The 23,007-nt window shown below is 39.4% G+C and overlaps 1 protein-coding gene across 1 annotated transcript; it reads left to right on the forward strand.

Moving 5' to 3' along the window:
* Window positions 1-1,792: 1,792 nt before the first annotated feature.
* LOC143990316 (olfactory receptor 13D1-like) lies at window positions 1,793-16,629 on the forward strand. Its single transcript, XM_077490368.1, has 2 exons — window positions 1,793-2,007; window positions 13,253-16,629. The coding sequence occupies exon 2, from the start codon at window positions 13,717-13,719 to the stop codon at window positions 14,632-14,634; it is 918 nt and encodes a 305-aa protein (XP_077346494.1). The 5' UTR covers window positions 1,793-2,007; window positions 13,253-13,716; the 3' UTR covers window positions 14,635-16,629.
* Window positions 16,630-23,007: the final 6,378 nt, after the last annotated feature.

The raw sequence follows: 23,007 nt of genomic DNA on the forward strand, positions 1-23,007 counted from the left end.
CATGTTCTGACCAGTGCTGTGTTCCTGACAACTGCATATATTTGTTTCTAAGTTTTAGTTTTGATGCTCAGCTCTTATTACTCTCAAGAAAACATCTTAGGCACTGTCACTAAAGAGCAGCCTTCTTGTAAAGACAAGAAATGACACCTACCTGAGTACTAGTGCATGTACATAAAGGTGTTTATTTATAGCTGGAGTGCAAAATCACACTCACTTCTGCGCAGAAACCAGTCGTTTTCCAGGTTTTATTGAAAAAGTTTAATTGAACAAACTGATGTTAGAAGCTGATTGGCTGCTACGCAGACATGAGCCTGATTTTGCACTCTCCAGCTTTAGTAAATAAACTCCAAAGTGTCCATAAAGGTGGAGGCTATGGGTCAAGTAGTGGTAATCTGATCTTAACAAAGGTTTGCTCTTTTAGAGCCTAAAGTATAATTAAATGCAAAACTTTTTTCGTTTTGAAAAAAGTGGAAGAGGTTAGACCCCCTATCAGGAGTTCATTACTTTCTGTGTCCCAGTTAAGGACATTCAGTCTTTCTAATTGTCATGATTTCCAGTGCCAATTGGAATAATGATGCGTACACATGATCGGAAATTCGGCCAGCAAAAAACTGATGAGAGCTTTTGGTCAGAAAATGCGACCGTGTGTATGCTCCATCGGACTTTTGCTGGCCGAATTCCAGCCAGCAAAAGATTGAGAGCAGGTTGGAAAAAGTTCAGATCGCAAATTCCGATTGTCTGTAGCAATTCCAACACGCAAAATTCCTACTCATGTTCAGAAAAAATTTGATGCAGGCTCGGAAGCACTGAACTTAATTTTCTCGACTTGTTGTAGTGTTGTACATCACCACATTTTTGATGGTCGAAAGTTCAGTGAACTTTTGTGTGACCGTGTGTATGCAAGCCAAGCTTGAGCGGAATTCCATCGGGAAAAAACATCCAAGATTTTTACGACGAAAAATCCGTGTGTACGGGGCAAAAGTAAAGAAAATTCCAACATTTTACCTGCCACCAAAACAGGAATAGAGGTGAAATCTTCCAATGGGAACAACACCCCCCATCAAATCATTCTCTGCAGCTTTTACCTTTTGTACCACCACCTCACTCCCTTTAGAATGTAAGCTCTACGAGCAGGGCCCTCCTGTACCTTTTGTATTGAACTGCACTGTAATTGTGTTGTTCCTCCCCATACATTGTAAAGTGCTGCATAAACTGTTGGCGCAATATAAATCGTGTATTATAATAATAATAATAATAATAATAATAATAAAAATTAAACATCAGTGGAAAAATAAACCTGAAAGTTGTTTACCACTTCCCCGCTCGATAAAAAAAAATCATTGGCTTTAGACATATTTTTATGTCACACTTTTAATAACCGGTATATTTTTGCCCAATATATATATATATATATATATATATATATATATATATATATATATATATGTATATATATATATATATATATATATATGTATATATATATATATATATATATGTATATATATATATATATATATATATATATATATGTATATATATATATATATATATATATATATATATATATATATATATATATATATATATATATATATATGTTTTCTTTAAAGCTAATGATTTTGTTTACAAAATGTTTGTACATTTTATAGCAAGTGTTAATCAATTCCCCAATATGCAAAAAATACACCGCAATATGACTTTGGGGAACTAATCAAAACACACTCATGAGATGCTGAATACTAATATAAAAGCCTCTTTAATCCATGTATTGTTACCAGATAGTGCAATCAGCAGAGAGGCAATGCTCTCATGACATCATTTATTGAAATATCAAGACAAAAGGAACAATTATGAGCAGAATTATTATTGTTATAATTATCATTATTTTTATTAGTATTTCATGTTAAAGGAAAGTAAGCTTAACAGCATTTTGAATCATTTGCTATCTATTTCTAAAATAAGTCTGTCAGTAATAATTTATTATTCACAATAGCAGATCTTCAGGTAATTTTAAATATTAATTTTAATTAATATTAATTAAACTTTTGAAAAACAGATAGACTTTAGCCATATGTACCCCAATGGTTGCAAACAAACTTGTAGACTTGTACTTTTCCTATAATTACAAAAGGTTAATTAGGTTAATTAGAGGTCGTTATCACACAAAGATTTTTTAAATTCTAAAAAAAAAAAAAAAAAAAAATTGCTATGCATACTGTAGAAAATATTTAGCAAAGCTTTAAAGCAGAACTCTAAATCCCCTATTAGTACCCCCCCCCCCCCCCTACAAAACACTAAACAGCTATTACACTTGTGAAATTTCTTACTGTTTAAGAGAAACGACTGATTGAGTTTTCAGAAAGTTAGCTCTGTGATTCAAAAAATGCTGAATCTTTTCTGGCAAGGAGGAGGTGTTAGAACAGGGATTACATTATATTCTCTTCTCTCTCTCTCTAAACTGTAATCAATCTACATTTCCCATGAATCCTTGGGGGGATTGGAGTGAATGTGGGGTACACTAGGCTTGTACATGTAAATGTGAACTCGCCCACTTCAACATAAATCACACCCCTCATTCTGTAGCCAGCAAGCCATACATAACACACAATATGATAGGTTACAGCCTTATAAATACAAAGCATTTTTAATATATAGGCATATTAATATAATATTAATTTAATGCATTTAATATTAATGCAAACCAGTGGCATGTGTCAGTGCCACCCAGTGCAGCTTATCAGGGACTGCCAGTGTCGAATGTCAGGGACCGCCAGTGTCGAATGTCAGGGACCACCAGTGCCAAATGTCAGGGACCACCATGTACAGGGACCACCAGTGCTGCTGGTCCATGTCCAGGGACCACATGTTCAGGGACCACCATGTCAGGGACCACCAGTCAAGGACCACATGCCAGGGACCACCTGTCAGGGACCACATGTCGGGGACCACATTTCAAGGACCACCAGTGTAGATGGGGGATTATTATCAGAAATCACTTGTATGACACAGCAGGGATCTCTGGCTGTGTCAGGTATTGTATATGAGAATGATCGCTGATATCCCACCTATAATTTTTGCCCGGAGTTCTGCATTAACTATGTTTTTTGATAAATGTCAGGATAGGTGTCAGAGTACATGTGATGCAAGCAAAGTACAAGAAGATTCTCTTAGCACAAACTGTCTATGGCACAGAGAACAATTTAAAACTAAACTCTAGGCATATATATATATATATATATATATATATATATATATATGACAGAAATGAAGGCAGCTACGCAATCAATAATACATCATTACATGCATTTTTTTAAATTCAAACAGTTAAAGGATCCAAATCGAATCCAGAATTGCTGGATTGTATTGTGAGAAGGAGAAGTAACACAAGTGGAGAAATCAGTAGTTGGGCCGAACACCCCCCTGTTTGGTTTGCAGCAGAACTCCCAAACAGGGGAAAAGTTCTGCCCCGAAATGCAAACTCCATTGAAGTCTATAGGGGGCAAACATGAGAAATCATAAGTGTGCATTTTGAAGGCTTATATGCAAGTAATTGGCCATAAAAGGGGTATGGGGGTCCATGTAATGCCCTGGGGGGGGGGGGGGGGCAAAAAACATTAAAACATATTGTTTTTAAAGGAACAGTGATTTTAATGATGCTTAAATTGCAAGAATAAAATGAAAAAATTCCTTTAACCACTTCAGCCCCAGAAGATTTGCACCCTTAATGACCAGACCATTTTTTGCGATATGGCACTGTGTCACTTTAACTGACAATTGCGCGATCGTGCGCTGATGTACCGATCAAAATGTACGTCCTTTTTCCGCCACAAATAGAGCTTTCTTTTGTTGGTATTTGATCACCTCTGAGGTTTTTATTTTTTGCACTATAAACAAAAAAGGAGCGACAAATTAAAAAAAAAAAAATGTTTTTACTTTTTGCTATAATAAATAACTGCAAAAAAGTTTGTAAAAAACAAATTTCTACATTAGTTTAGGCCGATATTTATTGTTCTATTTATTTTTGGTAAAAAAATCGCAATAAGTGTATATTGATTGGTTTGCACAAAAGGTATAACATCTACAAAATAGGGAATAGATTTATGGCACTATTATCATTATTATTTTTTACTAGTAATGGAGGTGATCAGAAATTTCTATCGGGACTGCAACATTACAGCAGACAGATCAGTCACTTTTGACACTTTTTTGGGACCATTATTTATATAGCGATCAGTGGTATAAAGAGCCACTGATTACTGTATAAATGTCACTGGCAGGGAAGGGGTTAACACCAAGGGGAGATCAAGGGGTTAAGTGTGCGTCCTGTGGGGGATGGGACAGCCTGGGGGAGGAGACCGGTCACTGTTCAGTATGAACAACATTCTCCTCAACTGTTGACAGAATGGGCTGTTTACATTGACAGACTTATGTTCTGTCTCTTTCAGGAGTGATCGTGGGTGCCCGGCGGACATCGCGACCGCCGGGCACGCGCATCAGCTTCGTAGTCACACCCCTAGTGCTTTTAAAATGGCTGACGTACAGCTACAATGGCAGCCATCTAACTGGGGCAGCTGGTCCTCAAGTGGGTAAATATAGTGCCTGGGGGTCCCCTTAGTCTGCCTGTAAAGTCAGCATGTAGCATGTATAGAACGTGCTGCAGCAAAAATAACATATCTAAAGAAAAAAAAGAAAAGTCAAATCACATTTAAATTTACTCACGTTTGCAATTGCCGAAACCTGGCTATTTAAAAAAAAAGAAAGAAAAAGACGGTGTGGGGTCCCCCTCAGTCCATACCAGACCTTTTGGGACTTTGGAAATTTCTGGATCGAAGGTGAATATTGCAGTAATATATGGTTTTGTTATTCTATCTTTTAATGAACTACTCATTTTTTTCTTGTTATTTTTGGATAGAGATCAAAAATTTGATATTTATAGCAGACTATCAATATTTAGATATGATTACTGCATTGCTTTTATTATTTAGACTTATGCCGCGTACACACAAGTGGATTTTTCGTCAGAAAAATCTTGGATGTTTTTTCAGACGGAATTACGCTCAAGCTTGGCTTGCATACACATGGTCACACAAATGTTTGCTGAACTTTCAACTGTAAAGAACGCGGTCATGTACAACACTATGACGAGCCAAGAAAATTAAATTCAATGCTTCCGAACATGCGTCAAATTGTTTCTGAGCATGAGTAGGAATTTGTACAGACAATCGGAATTTCTAATCCTAACTTTTTCCGACCAAAAAATTGAGAACCTGCTCCCAATCTTTTGCTGGCTGGAATTCGGCCAGCAAAAGTCCGATGGAGCATACACACGGTCGCATTTACCGACCAAAAGTTCTCATCTGACTTTAGGTGGCGGAATTTCCGATCGTGTGTACGCGGCATAAGAGTATTTTAAGCAAGTAACACAAGTAAATACCTGTTGATTTTGACAGAATTTAATTATCCGTATCGCTTTTGTAAGATGACTTGAAAGCATAAACAATCTTATGTCAGTTCCATGCTATTTTCAAGAAACCACTAGTTCCCCTCCCTCTATGTAATGGAGAGTAAACAAAAAAATGCATATTTGCATTCCAAATCAGGGAAGCAGCATTAGTGACAAACGTGACTCCCTGCATAGAAATAGTTTAGTGAATCACCTTAGCACTTGTAAGCTAATATATATACAGTATATACAGTATCTCACAAAAGTGAGTGCACCCCTCACATTTTTGTATATATTTTATTCTATCTTTTCATGTGACAACACTGAAGAAATGACACTTTGCTACAATGCAAAGTAGTGAGTATACAGCTTGTATAACAGTGTAAATTTGCTGTCCCCTTAAAATAACTCAACGCACATCCATTGTCTAAATTTCTGGCAACAAAAGTGAGTTCACCCCTAAGTGAAATTGTCCAAATTGGGCCCAACCACGCAGCTATCCTAAAGATGAATATTCTCCCCAGCATCTTATATATTCTGCAAACAATTAAGCTCCTGATGACTTACTTTCAGACGTATAAACGGCAAAGACAGTCTATTAGTTGCCATTGAAGATTTTTTTGTAAGATTCTTATGGAAACAAAAACACTGCAGGATAAGCTTTGCGCAAAGAACTAAATCAAAAACAAAATAAATTGGCTTCCTCTGCCTTAGGAATTACTATCGAGCTTGCCACCTCTCCAAGATTGTAGACTGGATGATACACAACCGTCTCAAGGACTGGGGCAGCTTAGAAGTCTCTTTCTCATCTCTATCACTATGGTTTACACCTTGGATCCTTTCCTGCCACACCTCTCAGGCCCTAAAGGAAAAATGCTCTTATTTTTTATTTTTATTTTTTGCAATACATTTTTATTGATGTTTTTTAAAAGAAATAGAAAAATTGGTTACAGTATAAACAGAATACAAAGTATGTAGAATATTGTATAACACAGAAACTGATATACACTCTTAAGTTCAACGTAGTATTGCAGCTTAACTTTTTGTTCTTCCACACGTTATAATTGATTCATCAAACTTACTGCATTTCAAGGCATTGGAAGCTATGAGCCTTTCAAGCGTATAATTCCTATGCACCGCTGTTATGACGTCCGAGATGTTTGTGGTTTTGTCAGATTTCCGATACATAGTATCAATGCTCGTGTTTCTAGGAGTATGTGGGTAATGATTGACCTAAAGTTGCTATGAAATGTGTCTATGTTTAGGTGTAGCAGGGCTAAAGCTGGGTCTGGTGCTGTAATTGTGAGTGTAAGTTATGAGATCAGCTTGAAAACTTGGTTCCATAGACTTTTTATGTTTGGACAGTGCCAAAACATGTGCATTAAATTTCCTGTATGTCCACATTGTCTCTAGCGGTTTGAATATCTACCAGGGAAATAAGTAGCTAGAGTGGTGTGTAGTACCACCGGTTTGCCATTTTAATTGACAATTCCCAGTGTTTTACACAGTGGGAGGACTTGTGGATTTCTTTAAATGTATATTTCCATTGGAAAGCAGAGAAGCAGATCCCTAGATCTGTTTCCCACTTTTCCATTGCTTTGGTTTTGGTGAAAGATAATTTGTCTTGAAATGTGTAGAAAAAGGATATACCTTTGGTGGAGTGTGTGGCTGTCAAATATAACTGCCATATCCTTCTCGGAAGAGCAATGATTGGCGGTGGTGGAAATGTGTTATTTGTGTACATTTGAACAGTTTATCTTTCCTAAGGTTATATTGAGCCATGACCTGATGTGCAGGTTTGTGTCTAGTACCTTCGTAGAGGTCAGTTATGGATGTTATCCCCTTGTCTATTAAGTCTGAAACCGTCAGCATTGGGATTTTGGCTTCTAACATTTCTATAGGTAGCTTTATGTCCGTGTCTTGCGTGTCTTTGCTATTATGATCAAGGAGGAACCTCCGTGTTGTAATGGAGGATTGCATCGGGGTTGACAGCTTTCTTATGTTCCACTTCATCCACCTATCCCCCAGGAGTAGTAATTGAAGGTCTTTAGTTGGGGCTATATCCTTTTCTATTTCCACCCAAAGTGGTAAGTCCTCTTTCTGTAACCAATATTTAATTTGGTCAGCTCGCATCACCCACAGGTAGTCATATACATCTAATAGCCCCGCCCTTTCCCACCTGTTTGTGGGACGTGAGATTATTCCGTGAACACCTGGCTCTCAAGTCCCAAGTCTGATAGCTTTTTAATGTGTTTATGGGGGATGCGTATTAACAATGTACGGAAGAAGTACAATATTTGCGGTAGTATCATAATTTTGTATGCAGAAATACTACCCATACAGGAAACTTCTGTTTTTGAGATACCTTTGAGTTGGGCTTCCAGTTTGGCAATTAGCGGAGGGAGATTTGCTTTCACAAGTTCAGATGTTCTACTTGTGATGGTTATACCCAAGTAGGTAATGTTACCCAGACTCCATGCATAAGGGAGTTGGTTTTGCAAGGCTGCTTTGAGATTAGGAGGTGTTCCTAGGTCTAAAATTACGGATTTATGAAAGTTGACTTTGTAATATGAGATCTCTAAAAAGTATGTAAGTATATTATGGACTGCTGGTAGAGATAAGCGTGGGTTCAATAATAACAATACAACATTGTCCGCAAATAGGTTGATGGCATGTTTACTAGAGCCAAACTGGAAGCCTGTAATCATAGGGTGGGAATACATGGCCTCGGCCAGAGGTTCAATCATCAAGTTAAAGATTGTTGAAGATAGGGGGCACCCTTGTCTGGTTCCATTGGAGATTGTGAAGGGTGTTGATAGGAAACCTGCAGAGTAAACCTGTGCAGATGGTGCAGAATATAATGCTAGAATGGTGTTCATTATGTTACCTGTGAAACCAAACTTAGTTAATACTTTTTCCATATAGATCCAATGTACTCTATTAAACGCCTTCTCCGCATCCAACAAAAGGAGCAGAGAAGGCGTTCGAGTTTTTTCAGCATGGTATATCATATTTATAATTCTGCTCGTTGCATCTGAGGTCTGTCTCCCCCTCACAAAGCCCATCTGATCGTGCTTGATACGTAAAGGCAGGGTGGTAGCCAGTCTTTTTGCTAATAGTTTAGCGTAGAATTTGGTATCGGTATTGATAAGAGAGATGGGCCTAAAGTTTACAGGAGTATTAGCGTCTTTCCCCGGTTTTGGTAAAGTTACTATGTGTGCTTTTAACATTTCTTGGGGTAGAATAGGAGATTTGGAGAGGCGGGATTAGAGTATAGATTGGAATAATTTGAAATATTCATTGGAAAAACCATCTGGACCAGGAGATTTCCCATTTGGTAGTGACTGTATTGTGCGTTCTACCTCTAGGGGCGTGATAGGTGCATTGAGTACATTTAGTTGGTCAGCTGAAAGGGATGGTAAGTTGAGTTTTTGTAAGAACGTTTGAATTTTGTCTGTAGTGGGTTGTGGACCGGGTCTTTATGTAGATTGTACAGGGCGTTGTAGTATTCCGCAAATTGGTTTGCTATGTCTTGAGGGTTGGATATCTTATGTGATGTAGTGGGATGGAGTAGGCATGCTATTCTGCATTTTGTCCTTGCTACATTCAGTCTGTTCGCTAGGTATGTGCCTGCTCTGTTGGCATTGGCATAGTAGTTCAGTTTCAGACAATTGAGATGTCTGTCGTACTGTTGTGTGATGTGTGTCCGCAGATCCTCTCTAAGGGAAGTTATTTTAGTACTTAGATGTGTTGAGGGATTTTTCTTATTTTGGGATTCTAATTCATGTAGTACACCTAGTCATTTTTGGAATTGGTGGACCCTCTTTTTTGTCTCTGGCTCCTATTTGTATTAATATGCCTCGCATGTATGCTTTATGCGCATTCGATACAAGGGAGGGGTTGGTGACCGAATCTGAATTATCTATGAAGTAATTTTTAAGGTGTTGGGAAATTATCCCCTGGTTGTTTTGTTCCTGAATAATTTTTCTGTTGCAGCGCCAGATGGGGTGTGAGGAGGAGACCCCTGTTCCCTGATGGTCATAGATATGACAGCGTGGTCAGACCACGTGATATCATGGATTGCGGTCACAGCTATGTTTTGTAACAGCCATTGATCGGTCAGGAACACATCAATACGAGAGTATGAGCCATGTCTACCAGAAAAATAGGTGTAGTCTCTTTCGTTAGTATGTAGGCATCTCTAAGTGTCATATAGTTCCTCTTTGTGAAGCAAGGATCGTAGAGACTGGGATCTGTTTGATTTCCCTGCTGAGGTATCCATTATAGGGTCTGATGTCGCGTTAAAGTCCCCACATACCAGAAGGTTACCATAATTCACTGACTTAGCTTTACAGAGGACTCTTCTGACAAAGCGTAGTTGGTGCGAATTAGGGGCATATAGCGTAACAATCGTGTACGGTTTGGCATTGATGTCCCCTGTGGCTATGATATATCGTCTCTCTTTATCAAGAATGATGTCCTTGGGTTGGTATGATATGGAATTCCTAAAGGCGAGTAGGACACCTCTCGATTTGCTGTCAGGTGACCGGGCCATGTACACCAGCGGATAGTCCTTGTGTGAGCATTGTGGCGATTTTTGAGAATGAAAGTGTGTTTCTTGTACGCAAAGAATGTCTGTCCCATGTTTGTGAGCCTCTTTCCACAAGGAAAAACATTTGGGAGGATGGTTTAGCCCTCTTGCGTTAATAGAAATTTTTTATCGTCATTGTAGTATATAAGAGGTGTGCTGTATGGATATGTCGTGCGGATACTCACGGTTCACATGGAGTTGGTTCTGAACTGTGACTGCGTTGGACTGGAGAGCTGCTGTGGTGGTAGGTGCTTCTTCAAGGAAGATCATGTCATTTCCTATTATTCTGTGTATATCAAGTAAACAAAAGTTAAAGCAAACAAGAACAAGAAACAGTAACTGTGAGATAGTAATAATTGGATCCATAAAAATATCCTCGTGCAGTCGTAGCTGCTACTGGTGATTGAGGGGTTTAGATTTCCGCTTCCGGAGATAATTGATTGTGGACGTGGGTTTTATTTATGCGTTTCAACTGGTGTTTTTTGGAGGAACGTTTGTGTGATACCACTTGCCAGCCGTTGGATACGGTGCCTAAGCCTAGGTTAGGTGGTTGATGAGCAGGCTGGTCAGAGATAATACCCCATTGGCGTAATACACCCAATCCGTCTTCCAGCTTGGATATGGAGGTAGTGCTCCCATTGTGAGATATTATTAATGTGGCGGGGTATTTCCATTTGTGTGAAATTTTATGGTTCCTCAGAGCCTTAGTAACAGTCATCGGATTGCGATGGCGTTGTAGTGTGTGCCTGGATAGATCAGGCAGTAGCCTGATGTTGGCATACGGCTGGGGAATTGCCCCTGGCTTCCGTGCCGCTTGTAGGATTTGGTCCTTTATGTTGTAAAAGTGTATCTGCTGTAGGACGTGCCTAGGCCTTCTGTCTACAAGGAGGTCCTGTGCTGTAGCCTCAGGTAGTATAGTGGAAAACAGGGTTTGGGCAAATTGTAGGAGCTGAGTAGGAGGAACAGATTCAGGTATGCCCCTGATTTTGAGGTTGTTTCTCCTTGACCTGTCTTCGAGGTCCGCCATTTTGTCCTTTATCCACTCAATTTCTTCCCCCTGTGCTGCGTGTGCTTCAATGATCGTATTATAGGACGCAGTATATTCCACCATCTTGTTTTGTATGATATGGACCCTGTGTCCCATATTTTACACTTCCCACTGGCACTCATTTAAGTCTTGGAGTAAATGAGTCTATAAGGAAGTTCTGAGTGATAGGAGCATTTCTTTGAGTACTGTATCCGACACTGGTTTGCCATCTGTGGGGAAATCAGCTATGGGGTCTCCCACCTGCGATTGCTGCCCTGTGGCTGCTGAGTGCGCCCCGCTTACCTCCATGGCCTGTTCAGGTCATGGTCTGTGTGGAGAGTCCCTCCTGGGCCTGGATTTGACTGGGCTCTTTGTGGTGGGGCCGATGACGATCCGCTGGTCGGCAGAGTCTCGTGGGGAACATTTGTGGAGCCACTGCGGTGATTCTGCTGCCCGTTCGGCCTGTGATCCAGCCGTATATCCGCGGCGCCGCCGGCATTCCTTCCCCTAATGGATATACTGGATATACTTTCAGGTCTGCCACTTCCTCCGAGACATTATCCTCAGTATCTCGCCCCTTCACTTAATTTGAAACTCTATGCACCCAATCCTCACCCTCAACAACACATGTTTCATAATATCCATACCATGCTCTTTGATTCCATTTCCCCCAAATCTGGGAAGGCATGCCACACCTGGGAAAAGGAACTGCAAGTAGATTAAACATAGGAACAATGGGAACATATTTTCACTATAGCCCATAAAGGCTCACTCAATGTTACGATTCAAGAGAATAATTATAAGACCCTTAAACCATGCCGACCCCACCCCAATAACCAGTGAAATACTTCCTCTAATACTCATACTTAGGTCATACCTTTAACTTGGGACAAAGGACTTCCTACCCCTACTCAACGGATGATCATGGGAGGAACCTCTCCTGAGCAGATCTCTACACTGATTTCTAAATCTAGACACATGTGGAGACCGAGGAGATGACCCCGTCAGATTCCTCTCTATCTTTACTCCCATCCCCCCTACACCCTTTTTTTTTCTTTAGAAATGTCAGTTTTGCTGCAGCAGGTTGTTTACATTGTACAGATGCAACACTTTACGGGCAGACTAAGGGGATCCCCCAGGCATTATATTTAAATAAATGTTTCATTTTTATTGTTGCACTTTAAGCATCATTAAAATTACTGCTCCTTTAAAAACGATAGTTAGCAAACATTTATTAAACCATTGTGCATTGATACATGTTCCTCAGGGTGGTACCCAGGCCACCATAGTCCTTTTATGGCCAATAACTTGCATATAAGCCTTCAAAATAGAGACTTCACTGTTTAGGAGTTAGAACCAAACAGGGGGGTGTTTGACTCATCATTAGTGGGTGTGTGTGATCTTGTGGGTGGGGTGGGTATAGGGGCGATGTATATGTGTGGTGTTTATTGGGGGTTGGATGGCTGGGGTGTGTATGTGGTGTTGTGTGTAGGGTGGGTGGGTGTGTTGTCTGTATGGATGCTCCTTGTTGGGGGGGCTCATTTTAGGATGGAGGGTAGCATGGGCTAGGGTGTTGGTATGGTTAGGGATGTGGTCATCTTGAAAAATACTAAGGGGTTGTCATATGCATACAGTTGTTGCTGGTATATATATCAATGTGGTTGGGTGCATACATGGGGGGGGGGGTGTGTGTTTAAGGTGGTTGTAGTGGTTTTACATTTAGTATGAGGGGATTTACTTCTTGGGTTTAGGTGGGGCTGGGCTGGGCGGGGTGTTGGAAGAGATTTAGTGAGAGATAGTTATGAAATTGGTAATGATCTTGCTTAGCCTTACATGAAATCGATGAGGAATTTGGTTATTTTTTCCATAGGTTGGAGATTTTAATCAGTGTCATATAGTGAATACATTTTCTCTTTACTGGTGGCAGGTTGATTGGTTGCAGGCTCCATCTCCTCCCTGTGCTGCCCACTGCCTCCATTGAGGTCCCTTGCTTTTTTGGGGGGTCTTGGTGTGGGTTTCGCTTTGGTTGGCGGTCTTGTTCATATTGTGGGGTTCATGCATACCCAGCACATGAAAACTGTGTGGTAAGCTGTATATATGGTATAGTGTATTCTATGTTATGCAAAATGTCTATGTTTATGTATTCTATGAGATTATCATGTTTTTGGTGATTTTTTCAATTTTATAGATGTTCCTGTGAGGTCCCTGAGGAAGCAGTTTTTATACTACAAAGCGCGTTGGTCTAAGCCATCAGGAATACACAATACACATCCATTGTTATACCTTTGCAGAACTCTTCTATGCTTTTAATTGTGTTTTGTTCAAACTGTGGAAGCATCTATGGTCATTTATATTTATAAAGATCTTTTTATATTTATGTTTGTTGTAATAAAATTATGTTTTATGAACATTGATTGTGTTACTGCTTTGAGTACAAAGCCTTTAAAGGCCCACTGTTTTTGCTAGGGATATTTAATTTCAATTGTGGTTTGACATTCATACATAATTATTTTATTGAAAACTGAGGTAAAAGGTTTCTTTAATGATCTATGTACCAGACAATGACCAATGGCAGTATTTGGATATTTATTATCACATATGATGACTTTATAAGAACCAAAAATATTTTCTCATCAGTTTGGAGTGATTATTATGTACGCCCAAAACCAAAGCGCTGTCACTGAGTTCATTCTTCTTGGACTCTCGTCGGATCCTTTAGTACAAGTTCTGCTGTTCCATATTTTCTTGGTAGTTTACATGACCACACTGACCGGAAATTTCCTTCTAATAGTGGCTGTGAGGACTGACAAACGTTTGCACACCTCCATGTACATCTTCTTGTCTAGTCTCTCTTTCTTGGACATCTGCTACACTTCCTCCACTGTACCCAAAATGTTAGTAAATTTTCTTTCACCAAAAAAGAGTATTTCATTCACTGGCTGTGCTGTCCAGTTCTGTGTTTCCCTGATCATGGGACAAACTGAGTGTCTGCTTCTGGCATTCATGGCCTATGACCGATATGTTGCTATCTGCATCCCTCTGCGTTACAATACTATCATGAACAGAATGGTCTCTTTTTGTATGATTGGCATATCATGGTTGACTGGTTGCATTGCTTCATCTATTGTTACTTTTTTTACATTTAGTCTAAAGTTCTGTGGCCCTAACACCATCAATCACTTTTTCTGTCAGCTCCCTCTGTTGCTTCGACTCTCTTGCAGTGACATCTCGGTAATCAACATCATAAAACTGGTTAGCATACCCTTTGTACTTTTCATCCCACTTTCACTAATCCTCATATCATACATCAGAATCATAGCCGCTGTCCTGACAATTCGTTTGGGAAAAAGCAAAGCATTTTCCACATGTATTCCTCACCTTGTGGTGGTGGTATTTTTCTATGGATCAGCCATGTTTATGTATGGTAGACCTGAGCATTTAGTCACAGGAGACACAGACAAACGGGTGTCAGTATTTTACACAGTGATCACCCCGATGCTGAACCCCTTGATCTATAGCCTGAGGAATAAAGATGTTAAGGGAGCCATGAGGAAGCTGATAAGAGCTTAGAAGGATTTGGGATTTGCAGTTCTTTAGATCAGCTTGTTGAAGTTCAAGTTCTCCTATGTTTTTGTTCATGATATTTTTTATTGAATTTCAATTTTTCAGAGGTAATATCATTATATGTAACATCATAAAGAGTGCAAAGAAGTATCGTGACCATAGCTAAAGTGCAAAATTGAAGAAGGACAATTAGTGCAGAATTCTCTATTAGTGAAAGGTATACAAGCATGTGTACAAGCCCTTAGATTTAGCTGTGGAATCAGACATACAAATGTTCCAATTTAGGAAGGTACCCATCCCAATTGCATAAGGTGTTTGTGCACTGGGAGGTACCCGGTTATTGGTGATAATTTATCATGAGTTTTAGCATGACATTTCAAGTTTGTCCTTATTTTATGGTTTGGAGTGGTAATGTGGTTTTGCGATCCCCAAAGAAAAGAAAAGGCCCTAGTTCCAATTGCCATTTAAATGTGATGCAGTGAAATGAATGTCTAATGCCGCATACACATGGCCAGACTTTTTGACAACAAGGGTCCAATGGAACGAATCTGTCGGACAATTTGATTGTGTGGACCTTTGCTGTCCAAAAATCGAATGGACTTTAGAAATAAAACATGTTTCAAATTTTTCCGCCGGAACTCCGCCGGACCCAGTTCCTATGGAGAAATCCGCGCGTCTGTATTCTAGTGTGACAGACGAAAACCGACACTAGGGAAGCTTTTGGCTACTGGCTATGAACTTCCTTATTCTAGTCCGGTTGTACGTCATCAAGTTCAAATCCGTCGGACCTTGGTATGATTGTGTGTGGCCAAGTCTGTTCATTCGGAAAGTCCATCAGAACTCTGCCGAAAGTCGGTCTGGAAGACCGTCGGACCTAGTCTGCCAGAAAGTCCGGTCGTGTGTATGCGGCATAATACATCAAGCAGAAAAATGACCAGCAACCTAACAAAGCTGTACAGATTTGTGGGTCCATTGCTTTTTTACTATTATATTGATACTACTTAAACAAACTCATTTTTTTCTTGCCATTTTTTTGAGTATACTCAAAAAAATTGTAGCAAAAATTGTGAACATGTGTTGAATCTAAAAAAGTGGAACAAAATCCTTATACACCTTATACAAGTGACATCATATATATGGGTTCAGTAGATGAATAAACAAAGCCCATAGAAGTGAAAAATGGATGGTGATATTCCCCAAAATATCTACAAGAGAAGTAGAAGGACATTGGAAGGACATGTGCGTAGAGAAATATGACTCCCCAGATGGTTGGTGCTTAAAAAATAAGTTAGCCTCCAAATGAATGTAAAGCCAAATGACGCCTCAGGGAGTGTCTCCCAAAATCATCCACATAGATAACGGCAGTCCAGGATCCCTCCTCTCCATGGTTTCGCTCACGATATCAGGGCAAAAAGACACATGGCAGTTAATACACAGGCAGCTTTTCTTCCCACTCTCCAGTCATGTAACATGTTAGGTTCCTTGTCACATGTTTTCCAGTTTCTTCAAATCTTCTCCAGAGAAAAAAAATATTGTTTACAAAGCTCAATAGCTTAATAGCTCCGCTGATACATTGGGCATGCTACATGTGCCCAAAAAAGCTCACTGAATTTCATAGGGCATGTGTAAAATACTCAGTGTTTCTTTTCTGTTGCTGTTCCCTCAACCCCTTACACATATTTGCTGGCAACTCCTACCTGTCAAAATGACAGCTGGGACTTGGTGTTTAAATACAGTAACAATTACAGCCACTAGAAAAGTGCAATTCGTTTTCAAAAATGTGTAAAATTTGTTAATTTGGAAATATTCAAATTAGCAAAAAACAGTTCAATACATTTTTCCAAAAATGAAAATTTGACACTGCGAACATTTTTAAAATTTGGAAATGTGAAAATTTGAAATTTCGGAGATTTGAAAATTTGAAATTAAGAAGCAAAATCTAAAAATCAAAAGAATGAAAATCTGAAAATAAGTACGAAATTACAAAATAATATCTAACTAACTAATAATAACTATTACTAACTATTAAATTATAGGTATTGGAATTTCCTTTCAAGTTTGGCTGTTAGTGAACATAACAAAGACGAATTTATCCGAAGTTACGAATTATATAAAATAACGAATGCCACATCTAAATGAATGTAAACTAACAAATTAATATTAATAAACAATAATAATAATAATACAACCTTTTTATCATTATTATTTATTATTAATTCATTATTTTCCATTTGTTTAGATGTGGCATTCGTTACTTCATATAATTCATAACTTCAGATAAATGCGTAATCATTACGTTTGCTAACAGCCAAATTTGAAAGGAAATTCCAATACCTATAATTTTATAGTTAGGTATTATTAGTTAGCTATTATTTCAGATTTTTTAATTTTTTGATATTCAAATTTTTGTTCTTATTTTTGAATTTTCGGATTTTCGAATTTTCGAATTTTTAAATGTTCTGGTTTTCGAATTTTTGATCTTACGAATTTTCAAATGCTCGGATTTAAGAATTTCAGAATTTTCCAATTTTTGAATTTCAGAATTTATTCAAAATAACGAATGAGATGAAAACGAACTGATTTTTCGAGAGTGTATGTGTCCTTTTTTTTTTCCCCACAATCTGTTTATTAGTATTTCTCTTCACCACAGATTATAAAACAAAACAAACATGAAAAACAAAAACATATTAACATTATTAACAGACACTGCTATACAACAATGTACTATTTGTCTGTAAACATTGTTCAGACACAAACTCAGAAATTCTAGGGAATATTATTGTTACTTTTGTATTGTTGTTATTATTGTTATTATTATTATTATTATTGATATTTCATTCATCTAAAGATCAAAGGGGTGGACTTTGATCTGCATACGATGTCAGTTGTACAAATAAAAAACATTTTTTTAAATACAATTGGTTCCTATTTGACCTCTTTTAACCCTTAGTTTACCCTAATTTGCCCTAAAGTTTAGGTTCACTTTTTTCACTAAAAAATGAAAAGGTGAACTGACTCCAAATAGGGCTACCCCTTTGGACATTGCTGCACATAGCAGCCATGATGCCCCCATTTTACCACAGTGTAGCTTTTCATATATCACAATACACAGCTCTCACCCAAAAGGGGAAGCTCTGCTTGCTCGCACACTCCCCCCTCCATTGCCACGTTTGGCACTTTTTGGGTAGGAGGGGGAAGCGGGTACCTGGTTCTGACAGGTACCCACTCCCATTTCCTGGTAAGATCTGCTTCATGTCCGGACCCTCTTCCTCCCCCTTACTGCCTTCTGGGACCTGTGTGTGTCCCAGAAGACAGTGGGACCATTCAGAAAGTGCAGAGTGACTTGTTTCCCTTACTTTCAATGCACCCGATGAATGGGCTTAGGATGCCGATGCCGTGGGACTCCAGGACAGGTAAGTGTCCTTATAATAAAAGTTAGCAGATACAGTATTTGTAGCTGCTGGCTTTTATTTTTTTCCCCCCAGACTGGAACTCTGCTTAGGTGCTCATTAGTCAGTGCTTCATTCTTCTAGGACACCTGGGTAGAAGGAGCCTCACATGTGCTCCTCATTAGTAAGCAAGCCCACATAGCTGTGCTGACCAATGACTGATTTTCATTGCATCACATTTTTAAGCAGTTACACTTTAAAGTGATTCTAAAGCCTCAAGGTTTTTTACATTAACCACTTCAACACTGGCCAATTTTACCCCCTTCCAGCTGAGGCCAATTGTCACCATTCAGTGCTGTCGCACTTTGAATAACAATCGCGTGGTCATACAACACTGTAACCGTATGAAATTTTTCATCATCCCCCACAAATAGAGCTTTTTTTGGTGGTATTTGATCACCACTGACTTGTTTAATTTTTGCGCTACAAATAAAAAAAGGCATTTTGTTTTAAAGTCTTTAGTAGTTTCCGTTGTAAAATGTTGTAAATAAGTTTTCTCCTTCACTGATGGCCACTGATGAGGCAGCACTGATGGGCACTAATGAGGCGGCACTGATGAGGTGGCACTGATGGGCAGCACTGATATGCATCACTGATGGCCACTGATAGGCGGCACTGATGGGCACTGATATAGAACACTGATGGGCACTGATAGGTGGCACCGATATGCAGTACTGATGGGTGGCACTGATAAGCGGTACTGATGGGCACTGATGGGCGGCACTGATAAGCGGTACTGATGAGCAGCAGTGATGGGCTCTGATGGACGGCAATGATGGGCACTGATGGATAGCACTGATGGGTGGCACTGATAGATGACACTGATAGGCAGCACTGATGAGGAGGCACTGACAGGCATTACTGATGGGCACTGACTGGCATTACAAATGGGCACTGATTGGCATCCTTTATGGGAACTGATTGCCATAAAATGTGGGTACAGGTGGGCACTGATTGGCATCACATGTAAGTACAGATGGACATCACTGGTGGGGCACTGATGGGCATTACTGATGGGTCTGCACTGATAATTAATGCACTGATTATCAGCGCAGACCCCCCTGTCAGGAGAGACGCTGATCAACTCTCTTCTACCCCCATCTGTCAGCGTGAATGGAGAAAAAACAATTAACAGCACTTGGTTACCATGTGGTCAGTTGTGATTGGATCGCATGGTAAAGAGCCTACGTCATTGGCTCTTTACCTAGATTGGGGTTGCGGTGTTTCACAGTGAGGATGGTGTGCTCAGGGTGATGTTCAGTGTTAGGTTTCCTCCACACATAGCTTTTTGCTTTTAGGCCAAAAAGTTCAATTTTGGTCTCATCTGACCAGAGCACCTTCTTCCACATGTTTGATGTGCCCCTCACATGGCTTCTCGCAAACTGCACACGGGACTTCTTATGGCTTTCTTTCATGGCTGGTTTTCTTCTTGCCACTCTTCTATAAAGGCAAGATTTGTGGAGTGCACAACTAATAGTTGTCATATGGACAGATTCTCCCACCTGAGCTGTGGATCTCTGTGGCTCCTCCAGAGTTAACATGGGCCTTTTGGCTGCTTCTCTGATTAATGCTCTGCTTTCCCGGCCTGTCAGTTTAGGTGGACAGCCATGTCTTGGAAGGTTTGCAGTTGTATCATACTCTTTCCATTTTCGGGTGATGGATTGAACAGTGCTCTGTGAGATGTTCAAAGCTTGGGATATATGTTTTATAACCTAACCCTGATTTACATTTCTTCACAACTGTTTCCCTGACCTGTCTAGTGTGTTCTTTGGCCTTCCTGATGTTGTTTATTCTCTAAGGTTCCCTAACAAACCTCAGAAGGCTTCACAGAACAGCTATATTTATACTGAGATTAAATTACACATAGGTAGACTCTATTTGCTTATTAGGTTATTTCTAAAGGCAATTGGTTGCACTAGATTATAATTAGGGGTATCAAAGTAAAGGGGTCTGAATACAAATGCATGCCACACTTTTCACATATTTATCTGTAAAAATTTTGAAAAGCGTTTATCATTTTCCTTACACTTCATAATTATGTGCCACTTTGTGTTGGTCTATCACATAAAATCCCAATAAAATACAGTTACGGTTGTAACATGACAAAATGTGTAAAATTTCAAGGGGTATGAATACTTTACTGAGTGGCACAATTAGGATAGTGGAGAAGGGAAGGTAGGGGATGGAATTTGGGCAATGGGAAAATGTATGTTTATTTATGCATTTTTTTTCTTTCTTGATGGCTTTGAAATTGTCTTTTTTATGTATGCAAAATCAAATATAGTTTAAATAAAACAAAAGAAATATCTAATAAATTAATATCTTTGTGTACAAAAGATGTTTTAATTTTCTTTCCACATTTTCCAAAAACTTGTGGAAAAAAAATGACATGTTTAAAAGACTCATTATACCTCATAGAATATACATTGGGGTGTTTGCTTTCCAAAATGGGGTCATTCTGTGGGATGTTTCCATTGTCCTGGTGCTCCAGGGCCTTCAAAAGTGTAATAGGAAGTCAAGAAATTAGATGTGTAATTTATGTCCCTAAAACACTTAAAGGTGATCCCTGTATGTTGGGCCTCTCTATCTATGTGGCCAGGCTGTGTAAAAGTCTCCTACATGTGGTATCGCCATACTCAGGAGGAGTAGCAGAATGTGTGTTGGGATGTAGTTGCAAGTATGCATATGCTGTGTGGGAGAAATAACCTTAAAATCTGACAATTTTGTGAAAAAAAAAAAAACGTAATTTTGCAAAGAAATTGTGTGAAAGAATTGTGGAAAAATATTCCAGCTTAAAAAAACTCACCATGTGATTTATTAAATACCTTGGAATGCCTATTTTCCAAAAGGGCATCATTTGGGGGGTATTTGTACTTTCTTGGCTTGTTAGTGTTTCAAGAAATGAGATACACTGTCGGTGCATCAGGTGTAGCTGTGATCAATTTTTATTGATTGGCACCATAGTTTGTAGACTATAACCTTCAGAAAGACCAAATAATAAACACAGATTTTGGTTATTTTTACCAAAGATATGTAGCAGTATAACTTTTGCCCAAATTTTTATAGAAAAATTACTCATTTGCAAAACTTTATTACAGAAAGATTTTTCAACATTTTTTTTATTTGTAGCACAAAAAATAAAAAACCCAGTGGTGATTAGATACCACCAAAAGGAAGTTCTATTTGTGTGAAAAACGAACAAACATTTCATATGGGTACAGTGTATCTTGACTGACTAATTGTCTATTTATCGTAGCTTTCTGTTGTCCGTTCTGACCAGCCATCCGTTTTAAGCCATGTTTCGTGTACGTACTCGTCGTAGAGTTTGTGCTGTGCAGGGGCTTGGTGTTGGGCTTTTAGCTTTGACACAAGCCCGGTCCATGACCAGGGCGAGGAGGAGTTTGTGGACCAAGAATTGGCTGCGCCAGCGTGACCAGTTCTCGCACATGCCTTTGCTCCCTGAGATCCGGGAGAATAATCCTGATGATTTCAGGAATTATCTCAGGGTGACGGACCCCGTTTTTCACCATCTGCTGGCTTTGCTATCCCCTTATATCAGCAGGCAGGATACCTGCATGCGGCAAGCCATCACTCCGGAGCAGAGACTCATCGCCACGTTGCGCTACTTGGCGACAGGGAGAAGCCTTCAGGACCTGAAGTTCTCCACAGGCATCTCCCCCCAGGCTTTGGGGATCATTATTCCAGAGACCTGTTCTGCCATCATTCAGGTCCTGCAGAAGGACTATATGAAGGTAAGTTTTCTCCTTTAACATCACATTCTATGTATTTAATGATTGCTAATGTCTTGGATTTCTTTCCTCATTCCCTAATTACCATGATTGCAATATGCTCTAATTGATATGCTGTGCCCCTTTGTCCTCATGCATACTGGAACCTTTTCAAGTTCCTCTTTTGTCCTTCATGCATATTTGCCTTCACTAACTTCCCCAGCATGCTCTTCTGGGCCCATAAACCTATAGTCTAGTCACTTAGCAATGTCTTTTGTCAGCTCCATAGTATTGCTTTCCCCTAAACACCCCCTAAAATGTGTACAAATGTTATGTGTGTGCTTAAATTCAAGCAGAGTGCCAGATTTTTTTTTGGTTGGGCCAAACTCATTAGGCAACCCCCTCCCCCCAACTGCTAGATCAGCTGATAGCAATCCTCTATCTGCTGATTTTGCCAAACCCAATACCCACTCTACCTACCTTTTTCCTGGTCAGATTTATGGATGAATTCACCAAAGCATGTAGTGCAAGGTCCTGCCTCAATACTTTCAAATGCTACAGTTTCAAGTTTTTTTTTCTCCTATTATTATCTTGATAGGTAATAGCAGAATGTCAAAATATGCTTCCATTTTTTTCTTTTTTCTTTGATATTATGACACTTCTTACCTGTCCAGTGGGCTGCCAAAAGTAAGGAGGGGGTGGCCAAAGTATCACACATTATTTCTGCATTCAGCTCTCAATAAAGTGGAGAGGGTTACCTGTCCAAAACATCCCCCCCTAATTTTTTGCAAGGGCCCATCAGATGGGGGGTAAGGATGAGCCGAACACCCCCCTGTTCGGTTCGCACCAGAACCTGCAAACAGACCTAAACTTTGTGTGAACTTTAGAACCCTATTAAAGTCTATGGGACTCGAACGTTCACAATCTAAAGTGCTAATTTTAAAGGATAATATACAAGTTACTGTCCTAAAAAGTGTTTGGGGACCTGGGTCCTGCCCCAGGGGTCATGGATCAATGCAAAGAAAAGTTTTAAAAACAAGGTTTTTTCAGGAGCAGTGATTTTAATAATGATTAAAGTGAAACAATAAAAAGTGTAATATTCCTTTAAATTTCGTACCTGGGGGGTGTCTATAGTATGCCTGTGAACTGTCCCTACACAAAGTGTCATTTGTGGCAGGAAAAAAAGTATTTTAAAATCCCTT

The sequence above is a fragment of the Lithobates pipiens genome, unplaced genomic scaffold (assembly GCF_037356315.1).
Source record: "Lithobates pipiens isolate NorthernLeopardFrog02 unplaced genomic scaffold, aLitPip1_a1.2 Scaffold_18, whole genome shotgun sequence".
Lineage (NCBI taxonomy): Eukaryota > Metazoa > Chordata > Amphibia > Anura > Ranidae > Lithobates > Lithobates pipiens.